The sequence below is a fragment of the Pristiophorus japonicus genome, chromosome 12 (genome assembly GCF_044704955.1).
Source record: "Pristiophorus japonicus isolate sPriJap1 chromosome 12, sPriJap1.hap1, whole genome shotgun sequence".
Lineage (NCBI taxonomy): Eukaryota > Metazoa > Chordata > Chondrichthyes > Pristiophoridae > Pristiophorus > Pristiophorus japonicus.
Genome location: NC_091988.1, coordinates 100260724 through 100279297, shown reverse-complemented (window position 1 = coordinate 100279297; position 18574 = coordinate 100260724). Strand labels below are relative to the sequence as shown.

The 18574-nt window shown below is 45.8% G+C and overlaps 1 protein-coding gene across 11 annotated transcripts in view; it reads right to left on the bottom strand.

Moving 5' to 3' along the window:
- dock3 (dedicator of cytokinesis 3) overlaps positions 1-18574 on the bottom strand; it is a 1878236-nt gene that overhangs the window by 117391 nt on the left and 1742271 nt on the right. For all 11 annotated transcript variants that reach the window (XM_070895785.1, XM_070895788.1, XM_070895786.1 and 8 more), the window contains one exon: positions 5854-6002. In XM_070895785.1, the coding sequence (XP_070751886.1) occupies positions 5854-6002 (149 nt within the window). The remainder of the gene's footprint in view (positions 1-5853; positions 6003-18574) is intronic.

The following is an 18574-nucleotide window of genomic DNA, read 5'->3' as shown; positions in this document are numbered from 1 at the left end:
AAAGAGAGAGCGATAGAGAGAGAGAGACAGACAGACAGATAGCGAGAGAGAGAGAGAGAGAGAGACAGAGACAATTGGAGAGAGAGAAATGAGAGAGAGAGAGACAGAGACAGAGAGAGAGACAAAGAGAGCAACAAATAGAGAAACAGAGAGAGCTAGAGAGAGAGAGAGAGAGAGAGACAGAGAGAAACAGAGAAACCTAGAGAGAGAGAGAGAGAGACAGAGAGAAACAGAGAAACCTAGAGAGAGAGAGAGAGAGAGAGAGACAGAGAGAGAGAGAGAAACCTAGAGAGAGAGAGAGAGAGAGAGAGAGAGAGCTAGAGAGAGAGAGAGAGAGACAGAGAGAGAGAGAGACTGAGAGAGAGACAGAAAGAGAGAGAAAGACAGAGGGAGAGAGAAAGACAGAGGGAGAGAGAGAGACAGAGAGAGAGAGACAGAGAGAGAGACAGAGCGACAAAGAGAGACAGAGGAGAGACAGACAGCAATAAAGAGATAGAGAGAAAAAGAGCAAGAAAGTGAAAGAGAGAGCGAGGGGAGAGAGAAAGAAAAGAGATAGACAGACAGAGTCAGATAGACAAACAGGCGGGGTGTGTGAAACAACAATATCCTCTCTGGGGTGACATCAAACAACACCAAATAGTGATTTGCTATTGTGGCTTTTCCTCTTTTCTACACCCTCCCAAAAAACCATTAACTCTTCGCTGATGTACCATTTCAAAGGCACAAGGTGTCCTCTGTTTCCTCACGCATGTTATTTTTTTTAAATGTGTGAACCAAGGCAGCGAATGTCAGCAGGCTATTTGACTGTGGAGACATCACAGCAGAGCCTGATCTTGTGCTCAACCAGTGTCCATGCACACAGTTTCCAGCTACTGAACAGTGACTGGCAGCAGGAACCCTGGCTGATTCTGCGATCCTAACCCAGTAACACTGAGGACAATCGTAATGCCCTTATCTTGGCACAACACCGATTGGGAATTGAACAAGGTCCATGTGGCTCAACTGTTCACTGGATAAATGTTCCGAGCCATCAATGGAGAAAACACACACTTTTCTATGGATGAGGTCCATTGCAGAGGTGCACTGGTGGGCTACTGAAGCAGGACAGTCTCACCTAAATGGAATTATCCAGCATGTATGGTGAAGTGGGTTGGGGTAGGTTGCTCCATAAGCAGGAAATTACCACTTGGGCTGAATTAAAAAACCCTTAGATTTTCTCTCTGCCATCATAAAGATGCTGGGGTAGAACTGAGTCGGCAACATTAGGCGGGTGTTATCGCACGCGCCTGTTACATGCTCTGCTTGATATTCAGTTCGACTGAAGTAAATGGGGCTGAACTTGGTGGAGGCCTCCCGTCGGCGGGGATGGAAGATCGCCGGGGACCAGCCGCTGACGTCCGCTGGCGTGCAACTCGCATAAGTGTCCTCCCGCCCGCCAAGCTGCCAGTTTGGTCTGGGCGGGATTCCGCTGCAGCAGGGGAAAAGGCCGCCGTATGGAGGCAGGTCGAACCTCAACTGTAAATATGAAGACCTGCAAAAAAAGGTTAGTAAACTTCTCTTTATTATATTCCCAGTGATTCAGGTGGATGGGGTCCCCTGAAGGTTTTCCTGTGTTTTTTTTAATTTTTTGGAAATTTTTGTTTTTATCAGTTCCCCCTCCCGACTCAATCCTCGGCAGTACTTTGCCGAGGATTGCATTTGCTGCCGAGAATGGGAGTTCCCGCCCGCTGCTGCCCAGATTCAGGGCGCAAGTCCTTTTTTTGCCGCTGGGCGGTCTTTCCAGGACTTTTTCATGCAAGTTCCGCCCAAAGAACCGTCAGGATCTCAGCAGTCCTTTGGGCGGCACTTGGGCAGAACTTAGCTTCCACCAAGTTCGAGGCCCATGTAACTGAGTGTCGGGCGGCGAGAATAACAAGCGGCCGATTCGATTGCGCCCGCTTTGTGTTGCTGCCCAAGATGAATTTCTACCCCACTGACCCATTCAGAAACAGCTGCAGTGAGTGGCAGTGTACACCCTCTGGTGCCTCACTCAAATGACCATTATTCAGAGGCACTAACAAGATCTTCACTCGCAGCCGAGCGCGATTCCAACATCCAAACACGGACATTTTAGTCAGTGGATAGTGATCATATAGTGGGAGCCCTGGCTCACAGAGACCTGTGGGCTAGAGAGGAGAATGAGATCAATCGCAGCACCTGAACGTCCACCCGTGTTGCCAGCACAGACTGAGCATCGGACCTTGGAATATTTGGTCTGTATGACTCAGATACTGGCCTCGCCGACTGAGGCACAGCTGCAGCACGGAGGGAAGGAGGGGGAGGCGAGGGTTATATTTCCCTCTCCAGCTGCTGCACATTCAGGGAATGCCCTGATGCTCCTTCCAGCTCTTTGGTTTTAATTAAGCTTTAATCATTCTGCTTTCAAGGATGCTGTCAATTTTTTTTTGTTGAAACTGAATTTTGTTTTATATATTTTCTGCAGCTGGGCAACTCGGTTGAGAATTGATAGAGGACACGTAACTGATGAATAGGTTGGACAGAAGCACTAACAATCTCTTCACCTTGGCACAGATTCTATTATGGAGGTCGGACTTTATCTGCCGTTAGTGATGTTCTGGAGATCAGCTTGATGACATTTTTTTTAAATGGAATAAGCACGAGATTGCAGATTGAATGAGCCAGCTGATGCGTCTGTGGAGCCACCTGAGGCCGCAGCGCTGCCCTAAGCCTCCATATTTACCAACACAACCCTTTAGATACAAGGTGGGGAGGTTTCTGAATTGCCCTCCAGCCTGTGCCGAGTTGACTGGAACTTGAACCCACAGCTTTCTGACTCAGTACTGAGCCATGGCTGATACCAATCGCGATTTGGGACGTCGTGAGGTTCTGAAAGGCACTATCTAACCATAGGATGCATCACAGATGGGCCCACTCCTGTTCCCAGCCAGCGACCCAGTGCAGGCCGCTTCCAGCAGGGGTCATTGGAAATTGGGGACCCGAGATGATTTTTTTTTAGTGCTTTGAATAGCCTGCCCAAACTCTGTAACAGCTCACACGTAAAAAATGACTACTTGGGAAAATACTGGAATGTTGCCAATGGCCCTGTAACCTTTAGGAGAAAATCAGGGGACAAATAGAAAAGGTTTAGGTGAACCCTATTGTTATTTTTTTCAACACCTGTCTTCCCTCCCATTCTCAGATCAATCTTTCCCTCTTTGGCCTCCTACATTGCACCGACAGTGCCTTCCTCCCCAGCACTCCCTGGTCTGAGAATTAATGTCATCAACTTCAGACCTTTGCTGTTTCTCCAGTTTCTTCCCTTCCCTCTTCCCTGTTGGAGTCAGGTCTGACCCATCCCATTTTCCTTACTATGTCATGTCAAAGGGCGGACTGAGATGAACTGTGTGTAGTGTACAGCCCCTTGATACCCCAGGCCAGCATTTTAAAAGCTGGAATTAATAGATTATCAAACCTACTGCTAACTCAGCCGACACTTGGAATCAATCTTGGAATGCTCTAGTCTGTGTGACTCAATTAAGGTGCAGGTCAGCTTAACCTGCGAAATCTAGCAGCTGATGAGCAAGGTCAATCACTGTCGTTAAGACTTGGATTTGAACTTGTCACAATACTGCCTGTAGAGAGAATCAAAACAAAATTACAGGAAGAAATCTGTGGATCATCATCATCATTTCAGAAGGAGCAAACGCCAATCTGGTGGTACTTTAAGCAATTCCTCTTGCTATGTTTAGATCCATTTAATGGAATCATGCATCGTGCAACATATTAAAATACACAGGCTGCTATCTGATTGCCGTCGGCCCAGTAACTGCAGACTCTGCCTGATGCAAATGGACAGCTCACTGAGCAACAGCAACCAGAAAAATCCTCACCTCTGTTGACCCATAACAGCTCCACTCGACTTCCCCGTCTCATTTGTGTTCCTGTTTCTCCTCGTCCTTGTTTCTGTTTCTATTGTTTCTATTCTTCTTTTAGAGTCACTGCAGCCATTAATTTTGGATGCTCCTTACTGTCAGGAGTGAAGCAGTGCTATTCTTGTTTCCTCCCATGATGCAAGGTCTGCCAAATTGGGCAACACAGTCCCCATGAGTGAAATTCCAGCCCTTCCCATTTACAGTCTTCAATAAAGTGAACTCTAGTCCAATTTACAGTTTAACCTAACCTACCTAGTGGGAAACTGACAGGATGGAATCGGCTGCCCGTTTTAACACCTCACCCAATGTTACTTTCTAATGGTTTCTATTACCTCCATTTCTCACTGAGTAACGGCTGATCACTTTGAGCCCATGATTTCATACGTGGTGACTTTTGATTGCATACACTGTGAGCTGCTAAATGAGGCCAGGTCCTCTGTCATGGGTAAAGAAAAGTCTCAGAGAGCGAGTGAACCCAGGCCACTGGCAGTCATGTTCTAGGGGATGCTTCCAAATAAATTGGGCAGAAGCCTGAGAGAAAGCTGGCTTTCTGCCAACCTTAGCCAAGGAATGGTGCATGTCAATGGAAGACCTGAGAAAAACAAGTAGCAACCATGTGAACTCCAACCATCTCTGAATATTTCCCGAGATGGACTATTGTTAGACTAATATTAAACCATGTTGATATCTGGTGCCTTGGGGAGTCCAGACCAAGTTTAGTCTTCACGTGAGCTGGGGTTGGTGGGGGGTATAATTGGACCGGGGTGTGCAGACATAATTCAGACCCCATTTTTAAGTCATACATTTATGTCATTGATTTTATATAACCAGCGGAAAATACGTCAACTAAGAATCAGGTTACAAAATGGGACCAGTACTGTTTATTGAAGCTGGGATAGGTTTGGGGACAAGGCCTCAGTCAGTTTAATCTCTTCACCCGTGGTGGGTGGGGATCAAAATATTCCCAATAAATTCCAAATTATAGGAAAAGAGAGAAAGAAAGAGAAAGAGAGAACTTGTATTTATATAGCACCTTTCATAACCTCAGGCTGTTCCAAAGCGCTTTACAGCCAATGAAGTACTTTGAAGTGTAGTCACTGTTGTAATGTAAGAAACACAGCAGTCAATTTGTGCACAAAAACTCCCACAAACAGCAATGTAATAACGACAAAAAAACACTGAAGGAGAAACCAATCACCTCCATTCATTGCACTCTTTCTGTTGGTTGGTACCACCAGTGCTGAAATAAATCATACTGTAAGAGAGGAGTCTAGAACCAGGGGTCACAGTCTCAGAATAAGGGGTCGGCCATTTGGGACTGAGATGAGGAGAAACTTCTTCACTCAGAGGGCGGTGAATGTTTGGAATTCTCTACCCCAGAGGGCTGTGGAGGCTTAGTCTTTGAGTATATTTAAGGCAGAGATCGCTAGATTTTTGAATATTAAGGGAATCAAGGGATATGGGGACAGTGCCGGAAAGTGGAGTTGAGGTAGAAGATCTTATTGAATGGCGGAACAGGCTCGAAGGGCCGAATGGCCTACTCTTGCTCCTAATTCTTATGTTCTTAGACAAGGGGAGATTGAGCGCAGTGCAGACAGAATTGTCTCCCCCAGCTTTCTATTTGTGTGTGATGTTGAGGACCCTGCCCTCTATGGCTCTCCCTCAACAGAAACCCCAGCCCGAGCAGCACTCAGCAGGACCAGGTAAAATTCAGCACATGACCAATTAACCATCTTTACAATACAGGCAAGCCATTAAGCAAAGTGTCCCACATTTGATTTTACAAAACTGCTACCTTCCCACTGGCAGCAGAGTGAAGCACTCATCATGGATCATGAGTAATGCAGGTTAAAAGTCAGTAAGTTCAGCCTCCGCCGGCCAGATGCTGCCAGCAGCGCCATGCGGAAGCCCCGGCACTCACCTTGCCCTTGTTGAAGTAGTTGATGACCTGCCGGCACAGTCCTTCTTTACGCTGCCACTCAGTTTGTGCCGGGTAGTGAAGGAACTCCCGCAAGGGTCTGTCTTCCCAATGAAGCAGTTCCCAGTACAGCATGAGTGTAAACGCCGCCTCTGAAGAAAGGAGGAACAAAGAGGGAGATGCACTCAATTTAAGAAAGCTGAGAAACTGAGTAAGAATTTGATGCTTTCAATATTAACACGCACACCAATAAGATCCTTTTACTGCTTTACACCTCTGAGAATTACAGATCTGGAAAAAAATGAAGAGTTTCTCCCCTGCTCTCCTGAAGGCGCCAACTCTAGATTCAAAGAGACACTGGGCCTCTGGCACCTCACCCAAGTAGTTATTCTTCACATGAGCCAAGTCAGTGAGTGCTGGCAGGCTAATAAAACAATTGGAGGGTGCAAGAAAAACACATCCTGATCCTGTCCTCATGCATTGTTCACATGAACATTTCCAGTGGGGGCCTCTGATCTGGCCGAGATCGGCTAACTCAGCATTGATGGGCATCTGGTACTGAGGCTGAGTACTACACGGAATGGTGCTTTTATCCACTCGACCAATGGGAGAGCCCATAGTCGCAGATTTTAGAGAAAGTATAAAACACACTTCCACGTTTCAGTCTTTGTCACCCCTGATCTCAGGCCAAACACTGACAGCACAAGGAAAAAGAAGTTGTATTTATACAGAGCCTTTCACAATCTCAGGACAAGCCAAAGCGATTTACAGCCAATGAAGTACTTTTTTTTTGGAGTGTAGCCACTGTTGTAATGTAGGAAATGCGGCAGCCAATTCGCGCACAGCAAGCTCCCACAAACAGCAGTAAACTGTTTTAGTGATGTTCATTGAGGGACACTGGCCAGTGATTATGGCCAGGACACTGGAGAATCCCCTGCTCTTCGAATAGTGCCATGGGATCTTTTACATCCACCTGAGGAGGCCTTGGTTTAACATCTCAGCAGAAAAATGGCAGCTCCGGCAGTGCAGCGCTCCCTCAATTTCCCAGATTAGGTTTCAACTCCCACTTCCATATAGCACGATGGGGGTGCGGGGGATGTCAGGTGGAGTTTGAGGAATGGGAGCCTGGCTGCAGGATACTTCGTCACCACTGCAGTTTACTGAAGTTTACCAAGTGATAAAAAAAGACTAGTGCTACTTTCAGCCTTGTTACAAATTTGAAAGAAAGGGGTTTGATAGGAAAAAAGAAAACACCCCGGGACGTTTTATTACGTTAGAGACATTATATAAATACAAACTGTTGTTGTTAATTACGGTAATTGTATGTTATAGAGCACCAGAGAGGACAGGAATTAGCAGTACTGTCCCTGATGGTAGGAATATGTACAGACTGTGACTGCTAATCTGCCACTCAGGCTGGAGTGCTGCTTGTGAGATCTGAACCATTAAAAAAATGACACTTGTATAACTTCAAATCAATTACTTTGAATTAAGTGCTGACTTTTTAAACTTATGAATGACTCACACTTGAATGAATGAAAGTAGCCTGTTTTTCGTCATTGTTATTATTTACACTATACACTTCCTTGTGCTGAAGACAGGCAATTTGGCTGGACAGATAAATACATACACTTCAGATTCAGTAGGACGGAGTTGGGTCTAGCACTGAACTAACTCATTACCATCATTCCTTCCCCTTCAAAACTGTTACTTCTGGATATGTTTGCAGCTGCTAAGTCACCCAAAAAGTTCACCCACTTTTCAATAACAAGAGTTCAGCAGGACGACCAAATCCCACGCAGACTATCGCTTCAAATCCCACTATTTGACCTACCCCCAACCACTGTAGTAGTGGCATAGCTAAGACATCTCCCCTAAGCCTCTGGCACCTTCTCCTTCTTCAAGCACCTCACCCTCTTCCAACTCTCATTCAAAATGCTTGTTGTTTGCCACCCTCCCGCGCCCCAAGATGTCTTTGTCATCGAGATGTCCTCACTTCTCTCCTCTTTTAGTCTCGGGACCAAGCAACTCCTCATCCTAAGTGATTTCAACCTATAACCTTACCTGTCTTAAGCACCCTTTCTCCGTCTTCTCTGCTCTCTTATTCACATTCAATCTCATCCTTTATATAAACTCCCCCAAACATTAACCTCGTCCTCTTCTTCAACCTCATCATCTCTCAGGGCCTTTGTGTTCCTGAAGTCTTAACAAGACTATCTCTGACCACTTGAGCTCTGTTACCACCTACTTCCCTGTTTCCCAATTCCACTACCTTCACCATTTGCCATGGAAAGCACACTGCCCTACCTCCCTCACAAGTTTACTCTCTAACTCCCAGCTCCCTTGCTTCTGGGGCTCTATCCATCACAACATCTGTGCTGCTTTTGCTAAACCATCCACTTGCTTTGCCTTCAAAGTACTTGCGCCTAGCAAATCATTAACCATCTCCTGGCCCTCCTGTGGTCCAGGTACCGCCCTCACCTTTGCTTCGAGTCATCCATGACCAGATAGACAAATTAGTGGCACAAATAGTGATAACTGGGTATGATCTAATATCCATTACAGAGAAATGATTGCAAGGTGACCAGGGCAATGCAGACTGGAACAGGAGTGGGAGTGGGGGTGGGCAGGGGTGGGGTTGGGGGTGGGGGGGTGGGGTGGGGTAGCCCTGATAATAAAGGATGACATAAGGACAGCAGTGAGAAAGGATCTTGGCTCGGAAGATCAGGAAGTAGATCAGTATGGGTGGAGTTAAAAAATAACAAGGGGCAGAAAACATGGTGGGAGCGGCTTATAGGCCTTCTAACAGTAGCTGTACCATTGGACAGAGTATTAATCAAGAAATAATAGGAGCTTGTAACAAAGGTAATAAAATAATCGTGGTAGACTTTAATCTGCATGTAGATTGGGCAAATCAAATTGGCAAGGGTAGCCTGGAGGATGAGTTCATGGTATGTATTTGAGACAGTTTCCTCGAATAAACCATCATGGAAACAACCAAGGAACAGGCTAATTTAGATCTTAGACTGTATAATGAGACAGGGTTAACGTAATTTTATAGTAAAGGATCCTCCAGGGAAGAGTGATCATAATATGATTGAATTTCACACTGAGTTTGAAAGTGACATTCTTAAGTCTGACACCAGAGTCTTAAGCTGAAACAAGCCAATTATGTAGGTATGAGGGGCGAGTTGGCTAAGTTAGATTGGGAAATTAGATTAAAAGGAATACAGTAGATAAGTAGTGGCAAACATTCCAAAATTCTCAACAAATATACATTCCAATGAGAAATAAAAACTCCATGGGAAAAGTGATCTATCTGTGGCTAACTGAAGCAGTTAAGGATAGTTTTAGATTAAAGAGGCTTATAATGCTGCAAAGAATAGTAGTCAGCCTGAGGATTGGGATAGCCTTAGAAACCAACAAAGGATGCCCAAAAATATCAGAAAAAGGGAGAAATTAGAATATGAGAGTAATTAGCAAGAAATATAAAAACAGATTGTAAGAGTTTCTACAAGTATGTAAAAAGGAAGATAGTAGCAAAAGTAAGCGTTGGTCTCTTAGAGGCGGAGCCAGGAGAGATTATATGATGAAACAAGGAAATGGCAGAGACTTTAAACAAATATTTTGTATCTGTCTTCACAGTAGGAGACACAAAAAGTGCACCAAAAATAGTGGGGAATCAAGGTGCTAAGGAGAGCGAGGAACTTACAGTAATTATTAGCAAAGAAAAAGTACTTGAGAAACTAATGGGACTAAAAGCCAACAAATACCCCGGACCTGACGGCCTACATCCTAGGGTTCGAAAAGAGGTGGCTGCAGAGATTGGTTGTAATCTTCCAAAATTCCCTAGATTCAGGAACCCTCCCAGCGGATTGGAACCATCCCAGCGGATTGGAAGGTAGAAAATGTAAGCCCGCTATCCAAGAAAGGAGGGGAGAAAAGAAAATGGAACTACAAGCCAGTTAGCCTGACATCAGTCGTCGGGAAAATGCTGGAGTCCATTATTAAGGAAGTGGTAACAACGTACCATGATTAGGCAAAGTCAACATGGTTTTATGAAAGGGAAATCGTGTTTGACAAATTTATTAGAGATTTTTGAGGATGTAACTAGCAGGGTAGCTAAAAGGGAACCAGTGGATGTTAAGTAGGATAAGGGCACATGGGGTTGGGGGTAAGATTAGGGTCATGGATAAAGGATTGGTTAGCAGACAGAAAACAGAGAGTAGGGATAAATGGGTCATTTTCAGATTGGCAGGCTGTAACTAATGGGATTCCACAAGGATCGGTGCTTGGGCCTCAGCTATGTTAATAACTTAAATGAAGGGACCAAGTGCAATGTATTCAAGTTTGCTGATGATACAAAGCTAGATGGGACAGTAAGATGGAAGAAGGATGCAAAGAGCCTGCAAAGGGATATAGATAGATTAAGTGGCAATAAGGTGGCAGATGAAGTATAATGTGGGGGAATGTGAGGTTATTCATAAAGAAAAGAAAAACAATATTTTTTAAATGGTGAGAATTTATTAAATGTTGGTGTTCAGAAAGATTTAGGTGTCCTCGTACAGGAAACACAGAGAGTTAGCATGTAGGTACAATGAGCAATTAGGAAGGCAAATATTATGTTGGCATTTACTGCTAGAGGGTTGGAGTACAAGAGTAAGGAAGTTTTGCTACAATTGTATAGGGCTCTGGTGAGATCACACCAGAGTACTGTGCAGTTTTGGTCTCCTTATTTAAGGAAGGATATAGTTGCCTTAGAGGTGGTGCAACAAAGGTTCACTAGATTGATTCCTGGAATGAGAGGGTTGTCCTATGAGGAGAGCTTGAGTAGATTGGGCCTATACTGTCTGGAGTTTAGAAGAATTAGAGGTGATCTCATTGAAACATACAAGATTTTGAGGGGGATTGACAGGGTAGATGCTGAGAGGTTGTTCCCCCTGGCTGGAGAGGCTGGAAATAGGGGATACAATCTCAGGATAAGGGGTAGGCCTTTTAAGACTGAGAATTTCGGAGGAATTTCTTTGCTCAGAGGGTGGTGAATCCTTGGAATTCTCTATCGCACAGTGCTGTGGATGCTCAGTCGGTGAGTATATTCAAGGTTAAGACCGATCGATTTTTGGACTGTAGAGGAATCAAGGGGTTTGGGGATAGGGCAGGAAAGTGGAGTTGAGGTAGAAGATCAGCCATGATCTTATTGAATTGCAGAGCAGACTCGAGGAGCCGTATGGCCTAGTCCTGCTCCTAATTCTTATGTTCTTATATCATCCATGGACATGAGGTAGCTTCCATACGTATGCGAATGGCGCCCAGCTCTACCTCTCTGCTCGTCGGATATTATCACGGATGAGTTACAGCTTCTTCTATCTGAATTTTGGGAAGTCTGGATCCATTGTTTACTACCCCATCACAAACTCCACTCCCTTACCACTCCCCGACCAACTCCCCAGACATTCTCTCCCGCTGTCTCAACCAGACTTGTTTGACCCTGAACTGAACGTCAAACTTGCATCGTACCCATCACCAAGACTACTTACTTACAGATCCATAATACTGCCCATTTCTGTCCCTACTATTATGTATACAACACTATGTAACCAGCATTCTACCACCACCAGAGGGCGTATCTGTTGGAGTCCCAAGGGATCCCAGCATCCCTTGGGAGCACTGTATATAAGCAGGCCTCTCATGCTGTACCAACACTCTGGAGGTAGAATAAAGAGACTAAAGTCACATTTATGTCTACAGTACTCAGTCATATTGCTTTATTTAAGACAAAACACCTACCAAAGCTGAAAAACTCATCTATGCCATTGTCACCTCCAGACTTGATTACACCAATGCTTTTCTTGCTGGCCTCCTATCTTCCACCCCCCATAAGTTCCAACTTGTCAAAAACAAAGCTCCTGTATCCTGTCCAGTTCGCTCATCAATGGCTCTCAACTCATTAAATTTAAAATTCTTCTCCTCAACTACAAATCCGCCGTGGCCCTGCTCCTCATTTCTGCAACCTCCTTCAGCCTCATAGACTCATCCCGCATCCTCCGGTGCCCAAACTCTGGCCTCATATGCATTCTCCACCCATTACCTGCTCACTGTTGGCAGAGCCTTCGGCTTGGTCCTGCTCTCTAAAACTCCCTCCCTATACTGTGCTTAAACTATGTAAGAATAGGAGTAGACTGAGTGTTAGGCGGTTCTTCTTTCGACTGAAAGTAGTGAGTCTCTAGAATCCATTGCCGACTGGTAGGGTGGGTGCTGACTCTCTGTATGCCTTCAAGAGGGAGTGTGACTGTTCTGTTTTTTTTGCCTCTCCCAGGAGATGACATGGGTGTCAGGGAGGGAGGAAATGTTTTGTCATGATGCTCCAACCACCATGGTGTGGGGCAGGCTGGATGGGCCAGCTGGTCTTTTCCTGCCTGACAATTTCGTATGTTCGTATATCTGTCTACTTCTCTCTTGAAATGCGTCTTTTCAACCTGGGGTTTGGTTAGCTCTCCTTGTCGCCCATTCCCTGATGTAGCTCTATCTGTGAGGTACATTGGGATATTTTTCTATAGATTACATATGTAATCGTTGTTGTCTTCCTCTTCTCTTTCTCTAGATGTGGTACAGGGAGTAGAGCTAGGCCCTATTACGTATGACCACACTAGTACTTTATAGGCCCTCCCTAAAACCAGCTCAGATATATAACCACATCTGTGGGAATTAGACAATGAGCTAGAGGTGAAAGCACTGGGTGAGGAACACAGCATGAGAGGATATGTGGTGGTGGCAAAGGAGAAAGAAGAAACCTGTTTCTAGGGGACTACTCATTTCGGCTGATCAAACTGGGGATCTGGAGCCGTTAAGACCCATGGTGCTTTCTGAGCACTGACCATTGAGGTGGCGGAGCCAAGCAGGGTGCTGCAAATGAAGGTCCACTGGCTGTACGTGCGCAGCCTTCCTTGATTACTTTGCAATGCTGTGGTCCACTATGGAGTGTGTGCTAACTCCAAGGATATCCATAACAGGGCCCACCATGTTACTGGCCCTAAGGACAGTTAGTGCTTTCCCAATGGATGCTCAGAATGCTGCCAAAGAGAACTAGAATTCAAAAGTGCAAAGAGGCTATCTCTTCCAGTTTAAGCAAGCTTCAGTTTTGGTTAGAGAGAACCATGAAGTAGGGTTTCACTGATCTCACTGGTGCCACGCTGATCAGTGAGGCAGTGCCCGGCAGCAGGGAGAAAGCTGGAATGGGCACATATCTTTAGAGCAGCAACACATATCTGGACCCTGCTGTTGACCCCCTCTGATGGAGGCACACGTGGCAGAGAAAGCACCAGGCTGCTCACATAGCTGCAATTGATCCATCTCAGAAGTTAATTATCATCAAGTGTGCACACCTCAGACCCTAAAAGTTCTTCGGCAAAAATAAGTAGCCAGCTACCTCGCTTACTCCAGCCATTATTGTGGCTGAAGGCTCTGCCACCAATGATGGGGTAAAGGGACAGGGTGATGGACAGAAGTCTAGAGTCTAATGACCATAGGGTGTTGGATGGGATATGAGGCTGGAAGAAGTACAAGACTAGGTTTAAGCGCATGAATGCCACACGTTGTCCCCAAAGGAAAGTACCTGGATGCAAACAGTGGACACTTGTTCATGATGTGTTTGGGGTCATTGAGGATTGCCTGGTCCCATTCTTATCTATCCAGTCATAGCCAGAGAATCATCTACAATGGCTTCTCTTCCCATTCCCGCATTGTTATCTCTGGAGTCACACAAGGATCTATCTTTGGCCCCCTCCTATTTCTCATCTACATTCTGCCCCTCAACGACATCATCCATAAACACGTCGGATTCCACATGTACGCTGATGACTCCCAGCTCTACCTCACCCCACCTCTCTCGACCAGTGTTCCTTGTAAGCTGCACTTTGTTCTATGCAGTCTGCTTCTTTTAATGCGTGGTCCCTTTAAATGTCTGCGCATGCGCGGCATTTACAATGTAAAAACCGGTGAGCGGCCTGTGCGGGACCTTTCAGATTACTGAAAGCGTGCACATTAGCGGGAACATTGCTCTCGACCTCCCCACTGTCTCTGATTTGTCACTCAGCTTGTCTGACATCCAGTATTGAATGAACAGAAATTTCCTCTCGGAACTTAGGAACAGGAGTAGGCCATTTAGCCCCTTGAGCCTGTGCCGCCATTCAACGGAAGTATACTGGTTATATTACTGGACTAATAATCCAGAGGCCTGATCAATGATCTGCAGACATGAGTTCAAATCCCACCACAGCAGTTGGATAATTTAAATTCAATTAAATAAATCAGCTATAAAGCTAGTATCAGTAGTGGTGACCATAAAACTACCGGATTGTTGTAAAAACCCATCTTCTTCACCAGGGAAGGAAACCTGCCGTCCTTACCCGGTCTGGTCTATATGTGACTCCAGACCCTCGGCAGTGTGGTTAACTCTTAATTGCCCTCTGAAATGGCCCAGCAAGCCACTCAGTTGTACCAAGTAGGTGGATTACTACCACCTTCTCAAGGGCAACTAGGGATGGGCAATAAATGCTGGCCTTGCTTCCACAAACGAATAAAAACAATTAAGGCCATTGGAGGTGGGAGGTCATGTGATGAACCTCCAGAATATGTTCAACCAGAGTTGGAAAATTTCAGGAGCCATTATAAATCTGGTTACACTGAAACAGTGTGCGCAGAGTGTTCTTGCAAAAGAACATGTTTCATTAGATGGCAGGAATATGTGTGAGTTGAAGGAGATCTAGACAGGACTGTTACAGCAGTGGGCACATTTCCAAGTTAAGGGAAGGTCACATGTATAAGAGTTTGATGAATGACTCTTGCTGCCAGCAATTGGTTCTCTTCAAGTCACTTGAAACTGCTGCTCCCTTACTGAGTCTGAGACCTTCCTCCTCCATAAAAATGCCTACTTGCAGGATAAAATTATTCAGCATGCATAACAGATTGCCACAATCCTTGAAAGCTTCATTGGTCTGAATTCTGCGACACCCCCTGATCTTTCCATGCACCTGAAGCACTGCTTCACGTACCGATGGCTTACGTGGATTCCTCTGATGGATGAATGAATTATACCTGTGTTAAGCTGGTGTCTTGAGTTATAGCTGCAAAAGATAACTTAGGTTGCCTAGGAGCCATCCTGATACTTACCATGTGGGTCAAACATTAGTAAGATGGTGAACTGCCTTATACCTTTCAGCTAATGTCCCAGACTCCTCCATCTTCTATGTTTCTATGTTTCTATCACTATCCCTGGGTATGTCCTGTCCCACCGGCAGGACAAACCCACCCGAGGTGACGGCACAGTGATATACAGTTGGGAGTTAGTGGCCCAGGGTGTCCTCAACGCCAACTCTGGACCCCATGAAGACTCATGGCTTCAGGTAAAGCATGGGCAAAGAAACCTCCTGCTGATTACCACCTACCTACCTCCAAAAGACAAGGCTGAAGCGTTTGCAACCATCCTCAGCCAGAAGTGCTGAGTGAATTATCCATATTGGCCTACTCCTGAGGTCCACACCATCACAGAAGCCAGTCTTCAGACAATTTGATTCACTTCACATGATATCAAGAAACTGGCTGCGCGCACTGTATACAGCAAAGGTTATGGGCCCCGACAACAACATGGCTGTCGCTCTGAAGACGTGCTCCAGAACTAATGGCGCATCTAGCCGAGCTGTTCCAGTGCAGCTACAAAACTGGCATATACCCGACAATGTGGAAAACTGCCCAGGTATGTCCTGTCCACAAAAAGCAGGACAAATCCAATCCGACCAATTACCGCCCTATCAGTCTACTCTCAATCATCAGCAAAGTGATGGAAGATATTGTCGACAGTGCTATCAAGCGGCACTTACTCACCAATAACCTGCTCACCGATGCTCAGTTTAGATTCGGCCAGGATCACTCAGTTCCAGACCTCATTACAGCCTTAGTCCAAACATGAACAAAAGTGCTGAATTCCAGAGGTGAGGTGAGAGTGACTGCCCTTGACATCCAAGCAGCATTTGACTGAGTATGACATCAATCAGCCCTAGTAAAACTGAAGTCATTGTGAATCAGGGGGAAAACTCTCCACTAGCTGGAGTCATACCTAGCACAAAGGAAGATGGTTGTGGTTATTGGAGGTCAATCATCTCAGCCCCAGGGCATCGCTGCAGGAGTTCCTCAGGGCAGTGTCCTAGGCTCAACCATCTTCAGCTGCTTCATCAATGACCTTCCTTTCATCATAAAGTCAGAAATGGGGATGTTCGCTGATGGTTGCACAGTGTTCAGTGCAATTCGCAAGTCCTCAGATAATGAAGCAGTCCATGCCCACATGCAGCAAGATCTGGACGGCATTCAGGCTTGGACTGATAAGTGGCAAGTAACATTCGCACCAAACAAGTGTCAGGCAATGACCATCTCCAACAAGCGAGAGTCTAACCATCGCCCCTTGATATTCAACGGCATTACCATCACCGAATCCTCCACCGTCAACATCCTGGGGGTCACCATTGACTAGAAACTGAACTGGACCAGCCACATAAATACTGTGGCTACAAGAACAGGACAGAGGCTGGTGTCTCACCACCTGACTCCCCAAAACCTTTCCACCATCTACAAGGCACAAGTCAAGAGTGTGATGGAATACTCTCCACTTGCCTGGATGATTGCAGCTCCAACAACAATCAACAAGCTTGACACCATCCAGGACAAAGCAGCCCGCTTGATTGGCACCCCATCCACCACCTTCAACATTCACTCCCTCCACCACCAGTGCATCGCGGCTGCAGTGCGTAGCATCTATAAAATGCTTCTTCAGCAGCACCTCCCAAACCACGACCTCTAACATCTAGAGGGATAAGGACAGCAGGCGCATGGGAACACCATCAGCTCCAAGTTCCCCTCCAAGTTACACACCATTCTGACTTGGAAATATATCACTGTTCCTTCATCGTTGCTGGGTCAAAATCCTGGAACTCCCTCCCTAACAGCACTATGGGAATAGCTTCACCACACGGACTGCAGCGGTTCATGAAGGCGGCTCACCACCACCTTCTCAAGGGTAGTTAGGGAAAGGCAATAAATGCTGGCCTTGCCAGTGATGTCCACATCCCGGAACGAATATAAAAAAATAATTAAGACACTGTGACTGTTGCTTGGGAAACAAGCAGTGACTTGCATAACTCAGTGCTGATGGCTGCGAGTGAATTGAACATTCATAGAATGGCATCCTTTCCTAATTATGCAGAGCTGTGGCATTGTCTGAGGGAGAATATAGAGCCACAAGGGTACAATCTATAATATCTGGACCTTTCTGCCATGCGATAAAATTGCACAGTCTTTGCATGTTGTCCACGAGGAAGGGGATCATGTTGGTTGCTCGCGTTAACAAGGCATCGGTCACTTGCACTTGCTATTTATATCAATGGGCAATCGTTTGGCTTATGTTGCTGATTTCCCGAGTTGTAATGAAGGCAAAATATTAAAGTTAAGCTTGACGCTCACAGAGGATTTTGATCACAGGTCAGTTTGGAGCCTGTAGTACAGCTCTCTTGTAGCCTTCCTTATGAATTGAAGCCTCCGTAGACACCGTCCACTGATCAATGGAGTTATGTGCACCTCTGCCTGTAGATTCTGGTGTGGGGGTAGTGGGCGTACAGGCGGATGGGTATAAAACACCTATCGTGCCTGGCATCTCTCTGTTGGTCTTCTTTGTCTTCCTTAAAAGAGGAGGGGGAATCCCATGGGGAAAATCACTGTGCCTAAACAATTGTCTCAACAACATAAGTGAGATGGTAAAAAACGCCTTTGCATGCTGCTCCCAATCTTCTTACAGGACTCAATGAAGTTAATTCCAGAATAAACAAATTCCCAGCAAACCTGAGTGTTATTTTTTAAGGGGGTGGTGGGGTGGGGTGTATGGGCGGACATGAAACAACGCCACACTGATGTGAAGGCTGCGTAATTGTGCTCACGATCCTATGTGATCGTTTGACCTAAATTGCATGGTTACACCCATGCTTCTAACACTCTTCAAATGTGATAATGGGAAATTGGATGCACTAAATGGGCAGAGATATAGCATCGCAGAGCTCCGGCCCAAATTCAAATTAATTTTGTCCAACTGGGTGTCCTTAACATTGACTCCGGGCCCCATGAAGTCTCATGGCTTAAGGTCAAACATGGGCAAGGAAACCTCCTGCTGATTACCACCTACTGCCCTCCCTCAGCTGATGAATCCGTACTCCTCTATGTTGAACACCACTTGGAAGAAGCACTGAGGGTAACAAAGGCACAGAATGTACCCACAGAATGGGTGGAGGACTTCAATGTGCCTGCAATGTGAGAGTGATTGCCCTCGACAACAAGGCAACATTTGACCGAGTGTGGCATCAAGGAGCCCGTAAAATTGAAGTCAATGGGAATCAGGGGGGAAACTCTCCACTGGCTGGAGTCATACCCAGCACAAAGGAAGATGGTTGTGGCTGTTGGAGGTTAATCATCTAAACCTCAGAACATCTCTGCAGGATTTCCTCAGGGCAGTGTCCTAGGCCCAACCATCTTCAGTTGCTCCATCATTGACCTTCCCTCCATCATAAGGTCAGAAGCGGGGATGATGGTTGCAGTGTTCAGTTCCATTCACAACTCCTCAGATAATGAAGCAGTCCATGCCACCTTGCAGCAAGAGCATTCAGTCTTGTGCTGATAAGTGGCAAGTAAC